This window comes from Orbicella faveolata, unplaced genomic scaffold, assembly GCF_042242905.1.
Source record: "Orbicella faveolata isolate gen_17 unplaced genomic scaffold, um_ofav_v1 contig_1, whole genome shotgun sequence".
Taxonomy (NCBI): Eukaryota; Metazoa; Cnidaria; class Anthozoa; order Scleractinia; family Merulinidae; genus Orbicella; species Orbicella faveolata.
The window spans coordinates 13,228,900-13,250,000 of record NW_028301536.1 but is presented as its reverse complement, the minus strand read 5'-3'; the positions used below and the strand labels follow the sequence as shown (position 1 = coordinate 13,250,000).

General features: G+C 36.4%; 3 protein-coding genes and 2 long non-coding RNA genes across 7 annotated transcripts in view; 3 read left to right on the top strand and 2 right to left on the bottom strand.

Moving 5' to 3' along the window:
• LOC110061281 (uncharacterized) overlaps positions 1–104 on the top strand; it is a 2,765-nt gene extending 2,661 nt beyond the window's left edge. Inside the window, exon 2 of the mRNA XM_020768123.2 lies at positions 1–104. This exon is cut by the window's left edge and continues 1,709 nt beyond it. The gene's annotated coding sequence lies outside the window, so the exon portion shown is untranslated.
• Positions 1–21,101, bottom strand: part of LOC110061282 (homeobox protein MSX-2-like) — a 58,979-nt gene that overhangs the window by 35,057 nt on the left and 2,821 nt on the right. The window contains exon 2 of one of the 3 annotated variants that reach the window (XM_020768128.2): positions 19,365–19,425. The exons of 1 other annotated variant lie outside the window; for it this stretch is intronic. In XM_020768128.2, the coding sequence (XP_020623787.2) occupies positions 19,365–19,425 (61 nt within the window). Of the gene's footprint in view, positions 1–19,364; positions 19,428–21,101 lie in introns of those variants that run through there. One more of the 3 variants, XM_089290360.1, reaches the window with a different exon arrangement.
• Positions 1,696–3,659, top strand: LOC110061283 (homeobox protein Nkx-2.3-like). The gene is made up of 2 exons (XM_020768129.2): positions 1,696–2,238; positions 2,391–3,659. Exons 1-2 carry the CDS (start codon positions 1,932–1,934, stop codon positions 2,798–2,800), a joined length of 717 nt encoding a protein of 238 aa, XP_020623788.1. The 5' UTR covers positions 1,696–1,931; the 3' UTR covers positions 2,801–3,659.
• Positions 7,160–17,655, top strand: LOC149118151 (uncharacterized). Its single transcript, XR_016207495.1, has 3 exons — positions 7,160–7,242; positions 12,867–12,937; positions 17,396–17,655. It is a non-coding gene; the product is annotated as an uncharacterized LOC149118151 (long non-coding RNA).
• Positions 7,652–16,627, bottom strand: LOC149118152 (uncharacterized). The gene is made up of 3 exons (XR_016207483.1): positions 13,909–16,627; positions 10,722–13,783; positions 7,652–10,581 (listed from the first exon to the last, which is right to left on the bottom strand). It is a non-coding gene; the product is annotated as an uncharacterized LOC149118152 (long non-coding RNA).

Below are 21,101 nucleotides of genomic sequence, written 5' to 3'. Positions count from 1 at the left end.
CGGGACATCCTTTCGTACTTTTTTAACGTAAATATTTCTATTTTTTGGTTTATTTCAACACGTGTTCTTTTAAACGAATAAAATTACAAAGTTGAAAACTCTCAGCTGTGGTACTGGCTTTTAGACGCTTAATTTAGAATGGATTTGAATGTTTATTTTATTTTATTATTTTATTTTTTTTTAATTTATTTTCTTGGCTGCGAAAGACTTCTTGTCCAGTGTGGTAAGAATCAAAGCCGAAATTATTCCCCGTATATTCCATTAGTCAAAAGACTCATTTCAAAAATACACCGACCGGTAATTGCGTCAATTCTAAAGAACCCTAGTAAAAAGAAATAACGGGCAATTTATTTATAACAAAAAAATCTAAATTTTGCGATTAATATTCGCATTTCTCTTGTAGAAATCTAGTTAATTTCGGTACCGAAATCAATCCTGTTTAAATACTACAAAGATGAAGCGAAAGTAATGTAACATCCTATGAATTACCGGGGAGGTACTTGCGGCGAAATTGATTTTGAAATGAACACGCGCTTCAGAAATTGAAAAGTACAAAATTGAAATTGAAACATATGATCAAAGTACAACAAGAAAGAACGCTCAAAAAACCAAGTGACTGAAGCAGTTTTTCTTTCGGCAGAGAATTTCCTAAGTGCATTCAAGCAGGTCAAAAAGCGGCATAAAAGCAGCAAACATGATTTGAACTCCGCGAACCACCAAAATAATCGCATTAGTTAACAGAAGTTGATGGCTGTCACGAGCTACACGCTAATGATGTCGATTTCAGATCCTTGAAAGCAATCCACACTCAAGTAAAAACCTTTTAAATGCCTCAATATTGTCATTTCAATTGCCTGTGTTCTTTTCAAAGCACTTCCTTCTCTTTAAGTTTCCGTTGAGAGGTAAAACGAGATCGGAATAAAAAATCTGCTCTGGCTAGCCTTTGTATGGAAATGTCCTAAAGTGCAAGTAAACGTTGTCAACAAAAGATTCGCAGCAGATGGCGCGTTCTCTTTTGTTCAAACGTCAATCACTGCAATCATTAAGCGACATTACCTGACAATAGTAAAATAATAAACGAATTAACACGTATGCAGAATCGCCACAATGATTGGCATGAGGTGAGAAGTCATTATCGACTAAATAGCCCTCCACAAGCAGACCCACAAAACAAAACTGTTAGTGCCACCCATCTAGCTCATTCCCCAAGCTAGCCGTCAGTCATGTGCTTTTTTCTTTTGGTCAGTTTTCGTGTTTAAAAATATATTCCCTTTGAGAAAAAATCCCAACAGAGACTAATGTCGTACATTTCAAAGAAAATTGTCCAAAGTGTTTTGCATAACAACTCCCGAAGATCGTTTTTAAAAAAATTGCGCTGCTCAGTTGCAAAAGGTTTTTATCAGCCCTGATGAAAACTTACACCAAGAGAGGTTAACCTACATGAACTTTTACTCTGTTATCTGTATAAACAAGCAGTGTTTTGAAATGTTCCTTGTAATTTGCACCCACTCTTGATGTTTCGATCACACATCTTGATGCTTCCTTCACTCGGAAGACCCCAATCCTTGCGTAATTGAGAGGCCGTATGTTCTTAATTGCATTGTGTCAACGCTCTTTAAAAAACGTCAACAATCTACGTAAATGAAGCAAGTAGCCAATAAGAAGGCCTGATTAGCCTGCTTTTCTCATCAACAAGCACTAGGCGATACGCAGACTTCGACCAATCGGCGATTAATGTTCAATTTTGATTTCTTATCGCTGAATAATGATATTGTAAAAATTCCTGTAGGTCTCCAAGAGCTGTTTTTAGGGTTCACATCTACGGGTGGTATCCTATTTCTGTTTCGGCCAGCAGCGTGTGGCCTTTTCGGTAACACTGCAATCATCTCTTCTTAAACGTTGTTGCGTGCCCAGATTTAGAGCATAACAACATGAACGAAGCCATCAGAACGCCAGTTACACCGTTCTCGATAACCGATATTTTGAATCGTCACGACGTCCCACAGCAGAATAACAGCAGTCTTGGCACTTGGAGTCAGCACCCTGCCCATACTCATCCCGTTTCACCGACTTATTTGCCTTTGCCTACATACTTTCAAGGCGCGTTCCCAATCCATCAACTCGGCTGTTACAAGACATACAGCGCCTCCCAAGTTTCCACGGCATTGCCCTCACTTTGTGGAGAACGAAAACCTGAGGAGAACGCAGAGCGAGAAGAGGGAATAGCGAAAGTTCACAGTAAGTTATACTCAATCACTGCCCTTGAGTTAAGAAATCAAGCCATCGATGGCTTCTTAGGGACCAAATTAATTTGAATAACTTAGACTACCCTTAATTAAGCAGTAGCGTCTGATCTGATTTGAGGTTTCTTGTTTCTTCATTAACCACAGAAAACCAGGAAAGAGATGTAAACCACACCTCGACTTCGAGCCCACAACAACAGACGAAACCAAGGAAGAAGCGATCGAGAGCAGCCTTCTCTCACGCTCAAGTCTTCGAATTAGAAAGAAGGTTCAGCCATCAAAAATATTTATCGGGACCTGAGAGAGCAGAGCTCGCTGCCGCTTTAAAATTGACCGAGACACAGGTCAAAATATGGTTTCAGAACAGAAGATACAAAACAAAACGCCGCCAGCTTGCATCAGAGATTTGCCCTCCGAGCACGGCCAAGAAAGTCGCGGTTCGAGTTTTGGTTCGGGATGATCACAAACAGTATGAAGACATAGGATTATCAGCTCTGTCAATGGCGCCATTCGGCACTCAAAGCTTCGCTCCCCCTTGCGGTTTTTACTACAGATGAATCCAAAATTACTAAATCACGTCCCAAATACAACAACAAACAGACCCTTCACATCAAACGCGCGAACACGAAAGAACAGTGACATTCAAAGAGAAGCGTACAAACAATTTAATCGCTGCCGTTCTCGACTGCCAGTTTGCAACAGAGTTCCGCTTGAACTCCCGAGTATCGCGACATGGAAAAAAGCACACTAGTGCAGAAGATTAGCAGAGGATAACGTTGTAACTCCGAGCTGCGGAAGTATATCACTTGTGTCCGGTGAATTACGTGGAGTGGCCAACTCTCTTAAAGTTTACTCACATCATCGAAAACAGATTGCGCGAGTGTTAGACTCTTAATTACCTTTAATCCAAGATTAAGATTACCAAGTGTGTATGATAGTGTACAGATTGAGCGAGGGATCGAGAAACATTCCCTGAGGAAGAATCAATTATCAGCCTTAAGTTAACACAACAATAATGAGTAGATATCGAAAGGAAATAGGTATTGCCTTTTAATTCTATACTTAGATTAGTTACAAAAATCAACCGCAAACGGAACTACGCGACTTTGATTTTAGCAAGTATAACTTTAGCGAACGATCAAGTCAGTAATATTTTATTTAGCTTTCAAACTCGGAAATGGCGAAGGAAGGCACGTATCTCGCTTAGTGAACACATGAAGACAAGCATGACACGGAGGTAACCTAAATAAATACACATCCCTACACGAACAGTCACGTCGATTATTCCTTTCATGAATTCCTTCGCTTGGAAAGCTTTCAAATGCTATGCTGCGACTAGCTAAATCAGGGTCAGTAATTTAAATAGAATCACGACTTTATTCAGATCAAATAAAAAGCATAAAAAGGTCCGGGTGACATGTTTGTCCACATTTCCTTTGAATTAGTTCAGCTTTAATTGAAGCCTGAAGTCTCACATCCGAGGGGCGCTTTGTTAACCGTTGATGGTACGCAAGAATCTAAACTGTCGAAAACATTGCATTTTTCACGATTTATTCATTTACCGAGAGTGATAGAACGATACATAAGTATCACTGCGACACCCGAAATGCAATTATACTCGGCTGAATTTGATTACAGTGCATCGTTCATCAACTACAAAGATACTCATTAGTGCTCATTACAAGGGCTTTTATTCTGGGGCTTAATGTGATTGTAAAACACTTCTTTAATACTCATTTAGGTGCCCCTCCCACGACACGTATTTGAACGACAAGATGCTTCGTTTACGCCACGCTTAATGGATCTCGTTTAACGTGTCAGTAGCACGGATAGAATTCCTTTCGCTTCCCAATTCAAGCAAAAAGCCTAAGACAATTTCAAGAGCTGCTTCAGAGCAGTTTGATTGCCGACGGAAGTGTGAAACCAAAGACAAAACCATCTGTTAAATCCATTACCAACATATGGGTCTAAATGCATCAGGCTAGGTACTTGAATAAACTTTAATGGAAGTTAAATTTCCATGAATAACTAAAGCCAGTTTTAGTTCTTCAATGTTAGCATTTCTTCTCTTGGATGCCATGGTTTCCTGTTTGCCAAAGTCCCACTAAGAATGGCACATCGTTTGAAGGTGTTAATGGCCATTTATATTATCATCGCATCGCTTTGTGTGGAGTGTTCTATTTAGAGATGTGTGTTTAATATGAGAAAATCAATTCCCAGTAATAACAGGCTTTTACTTTTGTAATCGCTTTCATCAGAATAGTGGGCGACTGGAGAAGCTTTACGTGAATATGCTATCACTTGAGTTTATTGTAAGCACACATCGTTTCAAAGATGCGGGGGATTTGAAAGCATTCATTTTCAATATCTGATGGATGCTCGATCAGAAGGCTCTGTCATAACAAACTAAAATTTGTCTGAAAACCACAAAAATAAAATGCCTTCTCCGGTTTCAGCTATCCAGAGATAATGTACTGTCAAGAAGTGAACACCAAAGAAAACATTTCGTGCAAACAAAAACATTTTAGTTTGAAAAAATATCTCGGGTTATCAGTGAAAGTACAAGGCGGTGGCAGCAGTTGAGCGTTCTTCGTGTTACACGAATTACTTGATGGCGTCCCCCTACTCAACTTATACTTCATCTCAATAACTACAGCATGCGACCCACTTAAGAAGATGAAAGAAACTTATAATTCAATTTGGTAATGCATTTTTAATAAAACCCTTTAAAGCAGAAAAGAAATATGTCGGTGTCCGATCTCCGTGGTAATGTAAAGCTAACAGCCGGTCGCAATCCCTCGTCATTTAGTACCATTAAAATATCGTACTACATTTTTTTTCTTCTTAAAGACAAAACAATTTAAAAGCTTGGACATGATTACATTATGCTTTTATGCCTTTGTACTGTAACTCGCTTATTCTTATTCCGGAAGATAGAGGGGCACGTGGTATGAAAAACGGAACATACTAATGCCATCATTGACAGTCTACGGTTGAGATGCTGCATTAAAAGAAGACTTGTTGAAATTTTCACGCGATGATCAAGAGGCGAAAATTTGAAATAACGCCGTTAAAACATTGTTACTTTGTTTGATAAGAAAGTTGAAATAAAAGAAGAAGACAGCCTCTGCCAAACCATGCAATTTGTGTACTCACTAAATGACTCATCCGAGCAAAGAACAACCAAACAAAAACAAAAGCTCGCACTAAGTGCCAGCTAGACAAAGCCCCTTTCTAAAATGGGACAACTGAACAGACAACAACCCAAAATGAGCATTTACTCGTTCAATAGAGGCCATTAACGACTACCACTAATTGTGTAGAGGTGCGAGAATGGCGGGTTTTGTTTATTACACCTTCACTTGTTAGGAAGTACTGATTATTTTAGCTAAAAATAAATGAGCGGAGATCACACACGAGCGATTGCTGAATCGGTCCCGTTAAGTTGCACGCTTGGCTGTAAAATTCTTCCGTTGAAGGAAATCTAGAATAATAACGTGATTGCAGTACACTTCATGTGTTTTAAACGTGCGAAAAGCTGTTGTAAAATTTAAAGAGGGAATCCTGAGTGAGTGAAATAACTAAGAATACTCGTAATGAGCCTTGAGGGTATACAAAGCGCCTGTCCGGCGGTGGCTATTCACAGGCCTAATGTACAAGTACAAACTCAAAATTATTCATATTTTCATTTAAATGCAAAGTATTACTTGCGGCAGGGCTGATTCCTTCAACAAGAAAATTCCGGTGTCGAAATTTTATTGATAAACTACTATATTTCAAAGAAAATATTATCACATGTCCAATTTCAAAGGACATTTCGTTGCCAGGGTCAAAGAAAGTAAGAAACAAAGACTAACTGATAACCTAAACACCCTCCCACCGCTTGTACACAAAGTACTTTTATCACCATTTCTCCTGCTGGTGGTCCATTGTTTGTAAATGTTTAACGCTGGACCTTAGCTTTCTGCGTTTTCGATCTCACTTAAAATATTAGCTTCCTGATACCTGGATTCCTAGCGTCTTAAATACGTGTCAAATTGGAGTAACATGATTTATCTATGATTTCCCCGAACAACCTATAATTTGCGAACGCATCCAAAACTGATCGCATGGTCGGTTCAACAGAAACTGTATATTGCAGTCTATCGCAGTCATTGCTTCGACGGTCGATAAACAAAAATGGCCTGTTGTAAGCTGCGCCACTAACTAAAGGTAATCTCATGAAAAGGAAAAAAATAGATTATTACAGATGTAGCGTTATCAGAAGAAGATGCCAGCCGGATAGCTCGAACAGACAGCTGTATCATGCTCCGATACGTACCATAATTTTTATCAGTTTCGACTATAAGTAAATAAACCCCGTATCACACAAGATATGGTGTTTGAATTCGACGCGAAAATCTATCCCATGTTTTCCTTTTTTTATTTCCTGGTCTTGAAGCTTGTAAAATTGTGTATCGAATTAAAGCCTGTCATATGATAAAATCTTGTCTTTTGTTTCAGTTTAACGTACATCAGTGATAGTAAGAAGGAAAGGTTATATTTTCTTTCCGTTTAAGATCAATACAATAAAATCGAGTTAAGACCAAGCGAAAACTATAAATGGTTTTGTGTGGACCGGCAGACATTAACTACAAACAATATATGATATATATACATATATATTTTTTTTTAACTTATGAGATGACGGATTTTTTTAATGTTTTACGATGAACACAGAAATGATATTAGGCAATGCGATCGTTGAGATTATTTCAGTCAAACCACAATAAAATGAATAAGTTCAATCGAAACGCAGTTAAAACTCATAAAGAGCACTGAAAACAATAACACCGTGGCAGGTTTCGCTGATAAATTCTAAAACTGATAAATGAGACGCATTATTGAAGTAAATGTTTTGTCGTTCTTCTTTTTTCGCGCATTCAGAAGTTAAAAATGGAGATAGTACCGAATTATTTCCTAACTACTCTGCACACAAATGGAGGTCGTTTCTTTTAAGGTAAATGCTATCTTAATAGAGCTAAAATCTACAACCACCGAATTTAAATTGAAGGATTGTGAATTCTAAGTCACAATTTATTATAATACACCCAATGTAAATGGTTCATTTGAATTTCCTTAGCTATCGTATGACAATTTCGCTACCTTTCGCAAACATAAAATGAAAAGATAATAATTTCATAATTTATTTCTCACAAATCAGGTGTTTTACAACTGGAAGACTCAACCTGTTAGTTAAACTACATTACGTGATATTGAATGAAGAAATTAAACCTTAACACTTCTCTTCATTTGGCGGAAAAGAATTGTCATGGCAGTATTGCTATGGCTAATGCAGGGAACAGAACGGAAACAAAATCAGAAAGATAAGAGACAACACGATTAATCAATTCCGCTTTTTTCTCACATTTTGACGAGTTCTGATAACTAGTCAATCTCAACACGGTTAGTTGGTCAGATTGTTTTTGTTTAGTCTTTACATGGAGAATTCACATCCTGTGCACAGACTAAAGAAAAAGAAAACGGATACATGCAAGACCCACATTAACCTCTGGTTCCATAAACAGTGGAAGACATCGTATCCTCAAAGTAAACATAGTGAAATTGTTTCTACAAGTAAAGAAAACAGGGTAGCGGATGCAACAATAACTGAGTTCCTGCACTGCGCACACCATAGTGTAAAAAGAAAGTATATTTTGTGGCCTTGGTGCTCAACAATAGTTTACAAGCTAAGTATTTTAAGAAACGTCTTTAGATGCAAAATTAAAGTAGAGTTGTGGTTCGTCTAAAACGCTTTAAGTATATTTTACACTGACTGTTCGACTGAAGATAACTGACCTTTACATTTTCATTAATTCGCCGTTGCTCCCAGCATCAATTAGCTTGTGAAAAGTTAACTTCCACGCAACTTGTACCTTGTGCTAACGAAAGTGTGCTGATTAATCAGTGATTTATAAAACGCCAAAAGTTGTCCCCGGACCAAAGAAATTTCCCCATTTCCAGCGTCCATATTAGTCTGTTTATTATCACAAGTACACGGAAGCACATCCACAATCTGACTACAGTGGAATAAGCGAACTTAGTCGAGTGCAGAGTTTTGAAGCACGCAAAACGATAAAATACTTCGCACTTACTTAAGATTATTTACAATTACTTTTGATTTAAAGCAAAGGAGAGCCCCTTTTCGACTCTACAAACAAATCATACACTGCAGCGCACTTTAAAAGTGCTCAAAACTTAATTTACGCGATCTTAGTTCCCATGTAGGTTCCGCTTTGAAGTGACAGATCCTCAATTTGACATCAAAGTTAATGGTTTTACACTTCGGTATTTAGCCCAGCAATTTGCACTTGAACTACGCTGCCTCCCTAAACATGTGAAAGAAACAACACACGTGAAAGCGAATGTTTCATAAGTGATGACATTCTCATAATCAACGCCAAAAGAACTCCATCACGATAGCCGCCTAGAAACCTTTGACACGACAGACTCAACCACATGGGATTTTCAATGGAGTCTTGAAACGAAACGGGTAGCTTCGATACAACTGCAGCCGGGCATACAAACAAGTAAACCCAGAAAAAAGTATCTATACTATAGTGAGATGTCTTTTACGACTTTTATAATGGATATCAGTGCACACACAGAGACTTGCTTCGCTTCAACTCCGGCCGGCTGCTGTCGACATTTCAACTGAACATTATCAATACGAGCAAATGCAGAAAGCAAAATGACAAAAACAAAAACAAAAACCGCAAACAAACAAACAAACATGCCGCGTGCAGTTACAAGGGTACAGTTGTAACGAAGACCAACTTAAAAATAATATCAAAAGGGCTGTCAGAAAATGGTATTTCGCATAAGCTAAAACTAATACCGTAAGTTTGTATCCTAAATTCGTTTATCAAGTGTACAGGATACGGTGTCTGACTTAGGCAATCTTGGTTTATGATCTAGTGTACTTCAAGAAATATTGCGCCGTTATTTCAACAACATAGCGAACACTAAAATCATAGCTCCACTGACATTATTTAATTTCAAGTACCTAAACAGGACACGTGTTAATTCGCTTCCTCGAAGTAAGATACTCAAAGAAACTTCTTTTTCCATCAAAAACTCTGGCATTACCACGGTTAGCGTAAAATTTATGACGTTAATTGAAATTTACTAGTCGTATAGTATAGCTTATTACAAGGTTGAAATTTACCTGTGTAAGCAAAATAAAGTTAACCAAAATGTTTTACATCTGCAAATTGTAAAATCTGGCCCCGCGGTTATTTTTTTAATTAGATTTCACTCAGTTTTAACAACAGTCACGGTAAAGATCTCATGGCAAAAAAATACAATGGATGATAAATCTGATACACTCTTTTTTACATATATAAAAATATAACTTATAAGAATATCAAGACTGAAATTTGCGAAATTTTAAGGATATTTTAAGAGTTAAACCCGAGGCTGAGAGTTGGAAAATAATATATATTTGTGATGATTGTGTGTTGAAATATAAGCAGAATGCAATTACACATATTTTAAACTAAACCGAATAAAATTGTACCTTTCTCTAAACAGTAAAACTACATTGTAGTCAAAAACAAACAAAAACAGCTCTAGCCGTATGTTCGATGCTGCATTGTAATCACATTCTCCAAGAAGATATCTGTGTCCGCATATCAGACTTCACTGCCTGCAATCTGGCTCCCAAATTACTTCAACGCCATCAAAATCAATAAACCAGAAATCTCATACTCTATAATCTAAGAATATTTAAAAGACTATTTTCAGCCTAAAATGGGCAGAAAAATAAGAATATTCAGCCTGGACCGGAAAAACAATACTGCTCTTATTTAAAAAAGATTGTAATACGATGAACACAGCACGCGTTTCGATCTAGCTTATGCCTCTTGCGAGTTCGCAACATACTTTTCCGCTACGTAGAATAAATTATTTGGTCCACAAAGGCGACAAGACCTTGTTGAGTGTATATGTTGCAGAGCACTCCCTTAGTACTTCATCTCTTGATAAGCCACCTTTAGGTTACACTTGTGTTCACTTGAGTTTACTCTAGAACTTAAGCACTCTTGGAAAGTAAGAGAAAAAAACAAATACGTTTTATCGATTCAGGTTTCTCTTCAACATCCACAAGACGGTTTTGCGATATAAGATCTATAAAACTTGTTAATGACTAATACATCATACACAGCAGGATTTAATCTCATCACCAAAAATGACTATATATAAATTACAACGATGGTTGTTTGAAATGCGCAACCGTATAATTCATTTAATTTTTCAACACTGGTGATGCATCCTTTGCTGACCATAACAGAAATCTATCCTGTAACAGAAATTTAGAAAACCAAGACAGTTAATTTCAAAGACTGCGAAGGAAAAAGCGATCAAGGGAAATTAATTATATTGGGCGCAGAACTTACGACACAAGAACTAGTGATATTAGCCTCGAAGTCGCTGCCTTACCAAGACTTCTGAATAATGCGCCTTGACAATCGGTGAATGCCTTCAATTACTTCGATCTAAGCTTCAACTGAATCGAAGTTAGGAACATAGAAGATTACGAGCATCGTTAATAAAAAAATATCTGTTTACGTTATCTCTATGATTTCTCTCTTTTCTATCTCAAAAGCTCTTAGTAAATGTAGCTCGTGCAGTTAATGGAATAATTTTGCTATCAAGACTAAACAACTTTGATTTTTTTTTCCTTGATTCGATAAACGAACTTCTTCAGAACTTACGTGAAGTTTGTGGGCTTTTTTCATTGATTCTAAGCTTAAATGCATTATAAAATCCTACCGTCCATTACGCGTCCGTGGAATCAGTTTGATCACATACTGAACGAATTTTTGAAAAAAAATATGGGTGTATTGTGTCCATTTAATCTCAAGTTAGATCAGTCATATATATATTACACTACGCTTCCTTGAAAAACAGACAAAAGTAGATTAATAATCTGGAATTCATATTCAGCTTTGCTGAGGAGAAAATTCAAACGTTGTCGCTATTTCATCATCTTCACCAAGATACACTTTTTTTTGTATGTATACAGAGTAAACGCGAGAGGCTTAAGTTACTTTTAAGGTCATGTTATACAACAAGATCGAACTACAAATTGCTTACACAGAATTCCATTTCGCTCTGAAGACCGAGTTTATTCAAATGAATTGCCTATCTGTAAATAAACAATAGCTTCAGGGTAAAATATGTTCCAGTCCTTTATGGAGTAGCTTTACTTTATTGTTTTACTTTTTTTACGGAGTAATGATGAAATGAAAGCAGGATATAAGTAACCCGGGAGGCAGGTTAACTTGCTGAACCAATTGATTTAATATTACTATTGGCAAAAGGAAAATGATTGAGACTAACAATCAGATATCACTAATTGACTGCGAAAATATATATTAACAGTTCACACTTCTGATGTTTAAATCTCAACTAAAATTATAAAATTTAAAATACACAGCTTCTGTATGTACAAACGTTCCCATAACTGGCTGAACATCGTCGGAAAGGGATTTAGTCATAAGGGGCATTTCTAAAAAAAAATGCGTTTTGCCAAAACTGAAGTTGCAATCTCTGCATCGCTTCGTGCGAACGAATTCTGATTATTATAATAAGTGATAACTGCTTTGTTAATGAAATCAAGCGAGATTTAAAAGTAAACAGATTTAAAAATCGTGTTAAATCTAACCGCACTAATCCAGCGGTAAAATCTGCCTGGGGGAATTCTAGACAAGCTTCTTGAAATAAGACTATGGAAGAATAAATATTTGAGTACCGTATTTTTGCCAACAAACTTTATTTTCACTTTTTTCTCATTGAGGTTAATCACGGACATAAGAAGTGCCTCATCAAGGTCGCCATTGAGAGCTGAATTCTTAACTCGTAGAGTGAGAGAAATGCTCTTGAACACTCGAAAATCGATTTAGTTTTAACTCTCTGGACACAAACCTGGGAAAAACAAACTCGGTGAAGGATTAAGAACGCAGTAAATGGTCGAAACGAGAGTTACTGCATAATGAGCAAACATTCACAACGACTGCGTGAATCTATATCATGATCTCAATAATTGCGCGATTAAAAAAATCATAAAACGATTTATAAACTGGATATACCTTAAATTGCAACAAAATTTACCCCCAAAGTAACTGATTCCATTTTAAAAAGAGGCGAAACTTCAAAGATCCTGGTTTTTAAGCAAAGTTAAATGATCAAACTGAATGTGTCCTGAAAATATACAATATATAATACAAATATAATATACAAATTCAACCAATATGCTTATTTTCTAACATTCAAAATCCAGTTTCGAAGAAAAGAGAAAAAAGAACTAGAAAAAAAGGGAAAATGGAGTAGGAAAGGCATTATGCCACCACTAAACACTGCCGTGACTGTTCGTTATGTACAGATTTATCTTTTGAAATCACCAGCATCCTGATTGCGAATTCAAATCAATTTGGAATGAAACTGTATCGCTGATGTTTTAAAAGAGAAACGATTTCGAAAAACGTGTGGAAAGGAAAAAAAACTGTTTTACATCAAATAAAAATATATAATAAAAATCTTGATAATCACCAAATTAAAAATTAATTTTACATTTCTTTTCAGATGCAAGAATAAATGTTGGGAACCCAACTGCAGATGTTTTGTTAATCTTCGCAGGTCAAACATTTCTACATGTAAGTAAGACCATCGAATATTTGTAACAGGAAATTTCGAACAGGAATCTCTAAAGAGATGGATAGTTTAATTTCGACCCCAGTGTGCCATTGTAAACTGTTATCAGTTATAACAACACCGATTTAAAATTCAAGGCTGTACATGAAGATTATTTCTTAATCACTAAGTAATTTTCCCTCCGTAAAATGCAGGCACGTACTCAGTTTCCCGTATTACCTTGCACTTCTCGAAAGATAAATAACAGTGCATTCCACCCTGGATTTACAACATCACTGTTACATTTCTGGGCTCAATCTTTTATATTGGTGATAAGGAATAGGTAAAAATCGACGTTATCTATAACAAGGTAGATGTATCGAAATTATAAAAAAACAGAATTTCACCAATGAAACTGAACAAACCATTTTTCATGGCAGCAGAAAAGCGGTATAGGTTTGTACGATATACTGGAATAATGTAACCTATTTTTCTCTATCCGTTCTCCACTTATTCTGTCAAACTGTCTCAAAACAGGTCGAAGGAATATTCTCCGTACCCTTTCACTTACTAACTGAACAAACAAGATCCACATCAAACAATTATCACACAGTCAGTTGAAGAGCGAAAAGGCACAAGCAGACCATGCTCTATACACAAGCAGACCATGTACTCTACACAGTTCTTTTCAACAATGTTTTAATCGAGTTTAAATTGAAACTACACGTATTTAGAACGTCGTCCTACTGTACTTTATGAATATTACAACAAATCAATCTTCTTCTCTTTTGAGCTACTTCTAACTCAACATTTTCTTAGGAAGTTTAATTAAAAGTTGGCAGATTGTCCTTTATTGAAATGCGAAAACTCTGCAGGAGCAACAAATAAAAAAATTTAAATCAGCGTGGTCGTAAACTTTGTCAGTGTTCGGCATCGGCAAGGATAAAACTTACAATGTAGAATAAACAACTGAAAATTATAAAGAGAAACCTACGTCCTGTCCACTGTCATATCTCCTCCTGCAATCAATTTCATAGCTGCTTAAAACACTGTCTAGCTAGAGGTACACGATGGTACCGTTAACTAATGTAACCTACTGTTTTCGTCTCTTCACATTCTGAAATGGTGCGTTCGAAACACTCGACTGGGAATGCGGCTTTTCTTTTCTCATGACAGTAAAAGCTTTTTCCGAACATTTCTTTTACAACTCGTATACATTAAAACAATAAACGAGAACTTCACTTTCCGCCGCCACTGTGTTCACCATTTCCAGAGTGCAAGCTTTCGATTTCATAGCAATTACCACTACTACTTTCCACATCGGCGCTAATTGGGGGAGCCAACTAAAGAATAGCATATAGGAAGCCGCTTGTGACAAAGTAAATAAAAAAGGAAGATTTTCTTTTGTTGCTATTTATCGTTAGGTTAATAATCAATGGAATAGAGAAACAATGAATAGCCCTAAAACCTGCTGTTATTCAGTTGGAAGAGAAAAGATATTCACAAGATGTACCGGCTGGGCGGTATTTTCTTTACGCTCGGGTGGTCAAGAAGAGCGAGGAAAAGCAAATTTAAGCACAGTTCTTCATGTTGGTCTATTGGGTAAAGGTTTACACTTCAGCTGATCAGACCACTTGTTTAATATAAAATCGTGTTGTTAAACCAAAGGTTCTTTCCTTTAGCTGAAGATTCCGCAAACGAAAACCCACTTTACTGTTTATTCGGTAATACTACACTACATGAATATTAACTAATCCCAAGAATATCAAAATAGCCCAAAGGTATATAACAACTAAAAATTTTGCCTGGCAGTTTAAAATAAAAGAATCAAATGTGTCTCGTTCTCCCAGCACTGAGCATAAGGAAACATTAACCAAACATCAAATGAAATGTCCTACAAAATGAAAATCGCAATCAATATTATAATTACAGAAATATACTGTACAAATCCTATAGTTTACAAGGTACTGGCCTCATTTGAATCGTACAGTTGAGAAAGCAACAAGCTACACAAAAAGACTATCACAAAAAGAAATGAATTAAAATGTTCACATAAGCAGTCGCTACAGCATAGATTAGCGTGGATTAGCACCAAACTAAATCCGATCAACAAATATTTTAAAAAATATTTCGCATGAGGATTAATCGACTTAAGGTGAATGTCTACGCCCACAAGCAAATTAACAAGTAAGCTTAATTGTTGGCAAACGATAATGCTGTGAAAGGTCCAACTGGTGGAGATTTACAGAAAATCTGAAAAACACAGAAGATTATGAAAATACGACGATTTTATACAAAGAATTTATCTGTTTATACTTGACATCACAAATTTTGCAATGCCCATTTCCGACGGTGACGCCCCTTTTCTTAAATTCCAGGTGGTGCCTTCGTTGTTTCAATAATTATTCATTTTCAGTTTTCAAACAAGTTTTCTGTTAATTTTTCCAGGGCCACAATAACTGAACAGGCATATAGATAATGTAAATAATTTTATGGCGCAGACTGCATGAACCAGTTGTTTTAAGAATCAACGATGTTTTTCCTGCTTTCGTCGATTAAACAAACTCTTTCAAATAGGTCTTCATATCTGAAAAGTAAGTTCAATAATCAAAATTATCTACACGAAACTGTTCTTTGTAAGATGAACCTAGATTGTATCAATAATGATTGCTTTTGATTAAAGATACTATTTACCAGACTAAAACATTATTTAAGCTACTACAAAAAAAAAAATAATAAGTAAACGTTTTCGAATTAAAATCGAATCATTACTGAGCATAAACTTGCAACAAGTGCTAGGAGCGTGCTTTGCCTCTTCACTTTCCTTTAGATTTCTTCATGACAGCGCATATTACAAGAGATAGGTTCAAGCACTATTAAAGAACTATCAAGAGAAACGTAAGCACAAAAACAAATATTAGTGAGTTAGCTTGGCTTTTTCTCATTGATATAAATCACAGATATTGACTTGCGCGTTTTTACTGATACAGAGTGTTGAATGGTTACTGACATTGACTGATTGAAATTGCGACTCTTCTAATCATTTTTTTATATCAGACACTAGGAATTTGGTAATATATACAGTAAACTATTAACCCAATTTTTACGAATAAGATTACATTTAATTTTTGTTTACTGTAGCATGGTCGGACTACTTGTAACTTGTTGATGGTTTAAAAGCTTGCCTCACGAAATGGTTCAAAAAAGCGCGGACCGGGTACGTGTTGCGCGTACTAATTGTGCGCGCGGGGCTACACGCAGTTTATCGTGGTTTTACACGTGCCACAAAATACATGTAAGGGCGGTCTACCAATAATGGAACTAAATAATGCATGTAGAAAAATTTGACGGACAAATTTAGCTTTACCTACTAATCTGAAGCCTTCAAATATACACGGTCTGGTATACTGTGGGTGACTAAGAGTTGTAATCACAATAGAAATGAGGCCAAGATTTGTTTTTAGCATCTTCCCTCCAGTAGGCAACTCCCATCAAAAAAGGGCAGTGTCCCCATTAAAATACACATTCCCTATTCCTTGAAGTGTCCTCTGCAATTCGCACCCCTCTTTCAATGTTAATGCCCAGTCACCAAATACATGTATACCAAGTATGGTTTAGTTCTAAGTCGAGAACAAGTTGTTACAAGAAGAACAAGATATACAGTATTGAGTTGTGTAAATAAGTAAGTAAGTAAATAAATAAATAGATATATAAATAAATAAATAAATACTTACATACATAAATAGACTAATTTATTTATTCATTCATTTATTAAGTTATTCATTTATTACTAAAAATCAATTAATGACAATAAATCAACTTTATGGTTACAGTTTGGCACTTCACAAACATTTTCAAAGTAGAACTACAATAGCATCCCAGCATGGAAGGCCTCAATAGGATTACTGGGGAGGCCTTAGATGCTACATGGAGCGAAAAGGACCCTAAATGATGACTGAGCTCCAAAAATTTGATAAGCATCCCTGAGGAGCTATATTTCAATGAATTTCTATAGATCAGTTATTACAAAAGCAGTCATCATAATTTGTAATAAACAACAAGGGTCTAAAACTCACATAGAAAATTAATATATAAATGCCCTTCCAGGTTCATCAAGCCAGTTTTCCAAATCATGAGGGGTGGGGGTGGGGTGCACATATGATTTCTCTATTATACATGTATGTACATTCAGACCTGTACAATTGCATGTAAAGTTATTTGTTATGGTAAACTGTTACTGTTCACAGACGGTTGGTTTCTGGGGTTAACTCATAGCATATATACATGTAGAAATAGTATACAATAAATATAATAATCAATCTCGAGTCATGTCAAACTGACAATCAATTGTTATACCTAATTGTACCTGTTTGGTATTCTTCAGTGGCACATCACGCAGGTTAAGTCAAGCCATGGGTAGTATTTCATACCACCTCACATGATTTCTGCAGTGTACTTTCTATTTTATTTTCATTTTGTAGCATTTTGTCTGGATCTTTTGTTACAAGGATGCAAGTCACAAAAGATCTCCCAGGAACTACATGTAATCCTGACAAGTCATGACATTCTGACAAGACATAAATGTTTCCTTTGCTGAAATACACCATGAAGTGCACGCTGTTTTGATGAATCTCCAAGTTTGCTTTCACTTATTTAGCAAAAATCTCCATCCCAGGCACTACATGTACATGTACATGGCAGGGTATCGTGGGAGATCAAAAGAGAATGGGAGTATGGGTGGTACAGTATTGCTATATGGAGGTTCTGTGTTAAAAAATACCTTGTTGACAAAAGGAAATCTATATGGAGAGTACATGTAATAATTAATTGGGAATCATGATCTACTTGCTATGAATTGCCAGCAGTGAATTACTTAGCACAGTCAAACTTGTGTTAATCAGGTACCTATTAAGTTGCCTCCACTTATTAAGCAGCCAGTTCTAAATTTACTTGTTGAAGTTCAGTGTTTCAAAGAGACAGACTCATGCGCAGGGTTTTTTTACTAACACCCTCTGCTACAGTTACAGGCACTGTTGTTTTTGTCATTTTAAGCCTTTATATGTCATAATTTGTAGACTTCTTGCTGAGATCTTGTCACAGGATTTTCTTGAAATTAAATTAATTCGTGATGGCGATTTTTAAAGGATGCAGTACAATCAATGTACTTTCATGACAAGTGCTTCAGGAAAAGAGTCATAGGCTTAACATGTTAAGTGTGCAACAGCAGTCACAAGCCTTCAAGCATGTTTGTATTTGAATAACACTTACAAATCTACTAAGCTTCCACCTTCTATTTCCCCAAGGGAAGTAATTGGTTTAAGTTTCGCAGGGCTAAAATGTACAGTACAGGTCAGAGATACACGAAAACAACCACAAATTCATGCCAAAAGAGCACAAGGAAGTGTATGTGCACATATGCACAGCAGGAATAAAAAATGCAAGCACAGCAAGACACAATAGTATGTATGAGGTACCCTATTGTTTTCCCACTATTGGTATTTTATTTTTATTTACAATACTACCAGGGCCCCCAGAGGGTTTCTTTCGTTCTTTCTGTTAATGAAGTGAAAAAGCCATCAGGGCAGTCAAAGCAAGTGAGACAGGAAAACCTATTCTTGCTTACTGCTTCTAGAATAATTGTTTTTCACTGCTTTGTGGCTCACATTTATTGAAGCCTATTTATCACAAATTCATGAGAAACACTACATGTCTAGAGTCTAAAGTTCTTTTGTTTCTTGTTAGCTTTAGACACAAGAAGCCAGTTTTACACGTGTGAGCTCGCATAAGCTGATGACTATCATACCACCTTCACTACATATTTTTAGTACAATTGCTCAAGTTGCTACACAATTCACTTCTGATTTATGCAATGTATAGTTCAATAATTGAACTATAACATAATTATTACGTCTGGACACATCAGTTAAGACCAAAAGTGCCTTTGAAATTTGAACATGTAAATGTTGTTGTTTTTGGTGAGAAGGCATTTTGAAATTTAGCATTGCTCAAGCAAATCTATGGAAATCTAATGAAATCCATGGGATATTGAGTCTGAGGCAGTTGTAATCTTAAGGCATAGAACTTACAAAATAAATACAGTCCAGTGAGGAAATATTGCACACAGGTCATAGCAGTTTTGCAAAAGTAATGAATTACATGCACTGTACAATGCTGTGGAAACCTTGTTTTTGCAGCTTTCTTGCTGGAAAATTATTTACGACCAGGATAGACTCTGTTAAGTAAAGATATCTTACCCAACAACCAATGAGAGGCAAAAAAAGCCAGAAAAATGCCATAAAACTCCTATAGTGGCACAAGTTCCAGTTAAGTATTGATGATTTAATAATAATATTAACCAGTTACAAAGTAAGATGGCATCCAATAAAACCATCATCATTACCATTATTAGAAATGATAAAACAAAAGCTTGTTGTGCAAGCAATAACCAACCTTTTCAGTTCTGATGAAGGCAGACAGAAGCCACAAAAAAATTGGAGAGACAAAAACAGAGCTTAAGAAAAAAATTCAACAAGTCTATTATAAATTTATTTCACATGAATATGAATGGCATTTCATAGCCTTTTACATGTATAATTAATAGGATCTGATAGATCTCATGGATCCTAAACATGATACATCCCAAAAAATCCAATCATCCAAATGACCCTCAAATGACCGAAAAAAACACTAAACCACACCAACTGCACGCCCCATGCACACCCCAGATATTTAATACTCCACCTCCCCCACAACGTGCAATAACAAAATCAGGAACGAAGCTTGAAATATTTACCAGCCAGTTGCACATAGAAAACACCAAATGGGTATCAAAATGATTAAAATAGCTAATAGAAAAACAAGAAAACAAGCTGTATACAAACGTATGAAGTTTAAAGGTTACAGAAAACAGGACAAACGCAGATCACCTTCGCGTTACAATAATAATAATAATCAATATTTAAACAGGGTGACCCCTTCAGTCGCAGGACTGGTATCAACGGGGGCCCTGTATAACGTAAAATAAAAAGAGCATGTATAAATAATATATATCTATAAAAAAAACTAACTACTTTAACAGATACGCTGAAATGTTTAAAAAATTTAAAAGCTTAAAAAGGTAATAGCGTTCTCATAAAAATTGGATATAGAATTGAAAATGTTCTAAAAAATAACCTAAGAAAAAAAATCGGAGATAGCCTTGAAACGTTCCTTAGGTGGTAAAATCTTTATGTTCGTTGGAAGGCTATTAAATGTGCATGCACCATGATAATAAAAAGACTTTTTAGCGACATCTAAATGAAATTTAGGAAGTATAATGTCAGTGATTGACGATCTAGTGCATCTGTTAAAAACATGTTGGTTGTCGCTCTGGCAGCGTAACAGGAAATAGTCTTTAAAGTATAGAGGAACTTCTCCGACCAAGCACTTGTTAACTAACAGTGCACAGTGCTTTTCCATGGTTTTTGTAAGAGAGGGCCAGCGTAGGTTCTCGAGTATTGTTTCCGTGGCTATGTCAGGTTTAAAACCGTATACGATTTTCGCAGCTCGTCGTTGCAGGCGTTCAAGAGTCTTTCTGTTAGTGCTTCCCAGAGGGCAAAAGCACGTATCACAATAGCTTAATATCGGTAGCACCGTGGACAAATAGATCTTATTTGCTGCTTCCGTGGTTAAACAACCTCGTAATCGTGACAGGAGGCCAAGTCTGCTAGCAACTTTTGACCTTAAATAGCTTATGTGATCGTTGAAAGATAAACACTCGTCTAGCAAGACTCCTAGGTACTTGAACGACTTTACTTGGTTGACTTCCTTTCCTTCCATGCAAAGCGGACTATGAGATTCAGATCTGACTAGCCTTTGCCGAGTTCCAAATAAAACATACTCAGTTTTCTTTAGGTTGAGGAAAAGACCGTTTGCTGTTAACCAGTTAGAGACGTTATTGAGATCAAGGCTTAAGTTCAGCTGTAGTTGGTCAATGTTTGAAGCAGCAGTAAAAATAACGGTGTCGTCGGCATATAACATAACACTAGACAGACCAACGGCCAAAGGAAGATCGTTTATGTAAAGAATAAACAAGAGAGGCCCTAACACGGAACCTTGAGGTACTCCGCTACTGATGTTGGCGGCAGAAGAAAGGTGATTTTCAATGGACACTCTCTGAGTCCTGTTAGTGAGATAGCTCTCAAACCA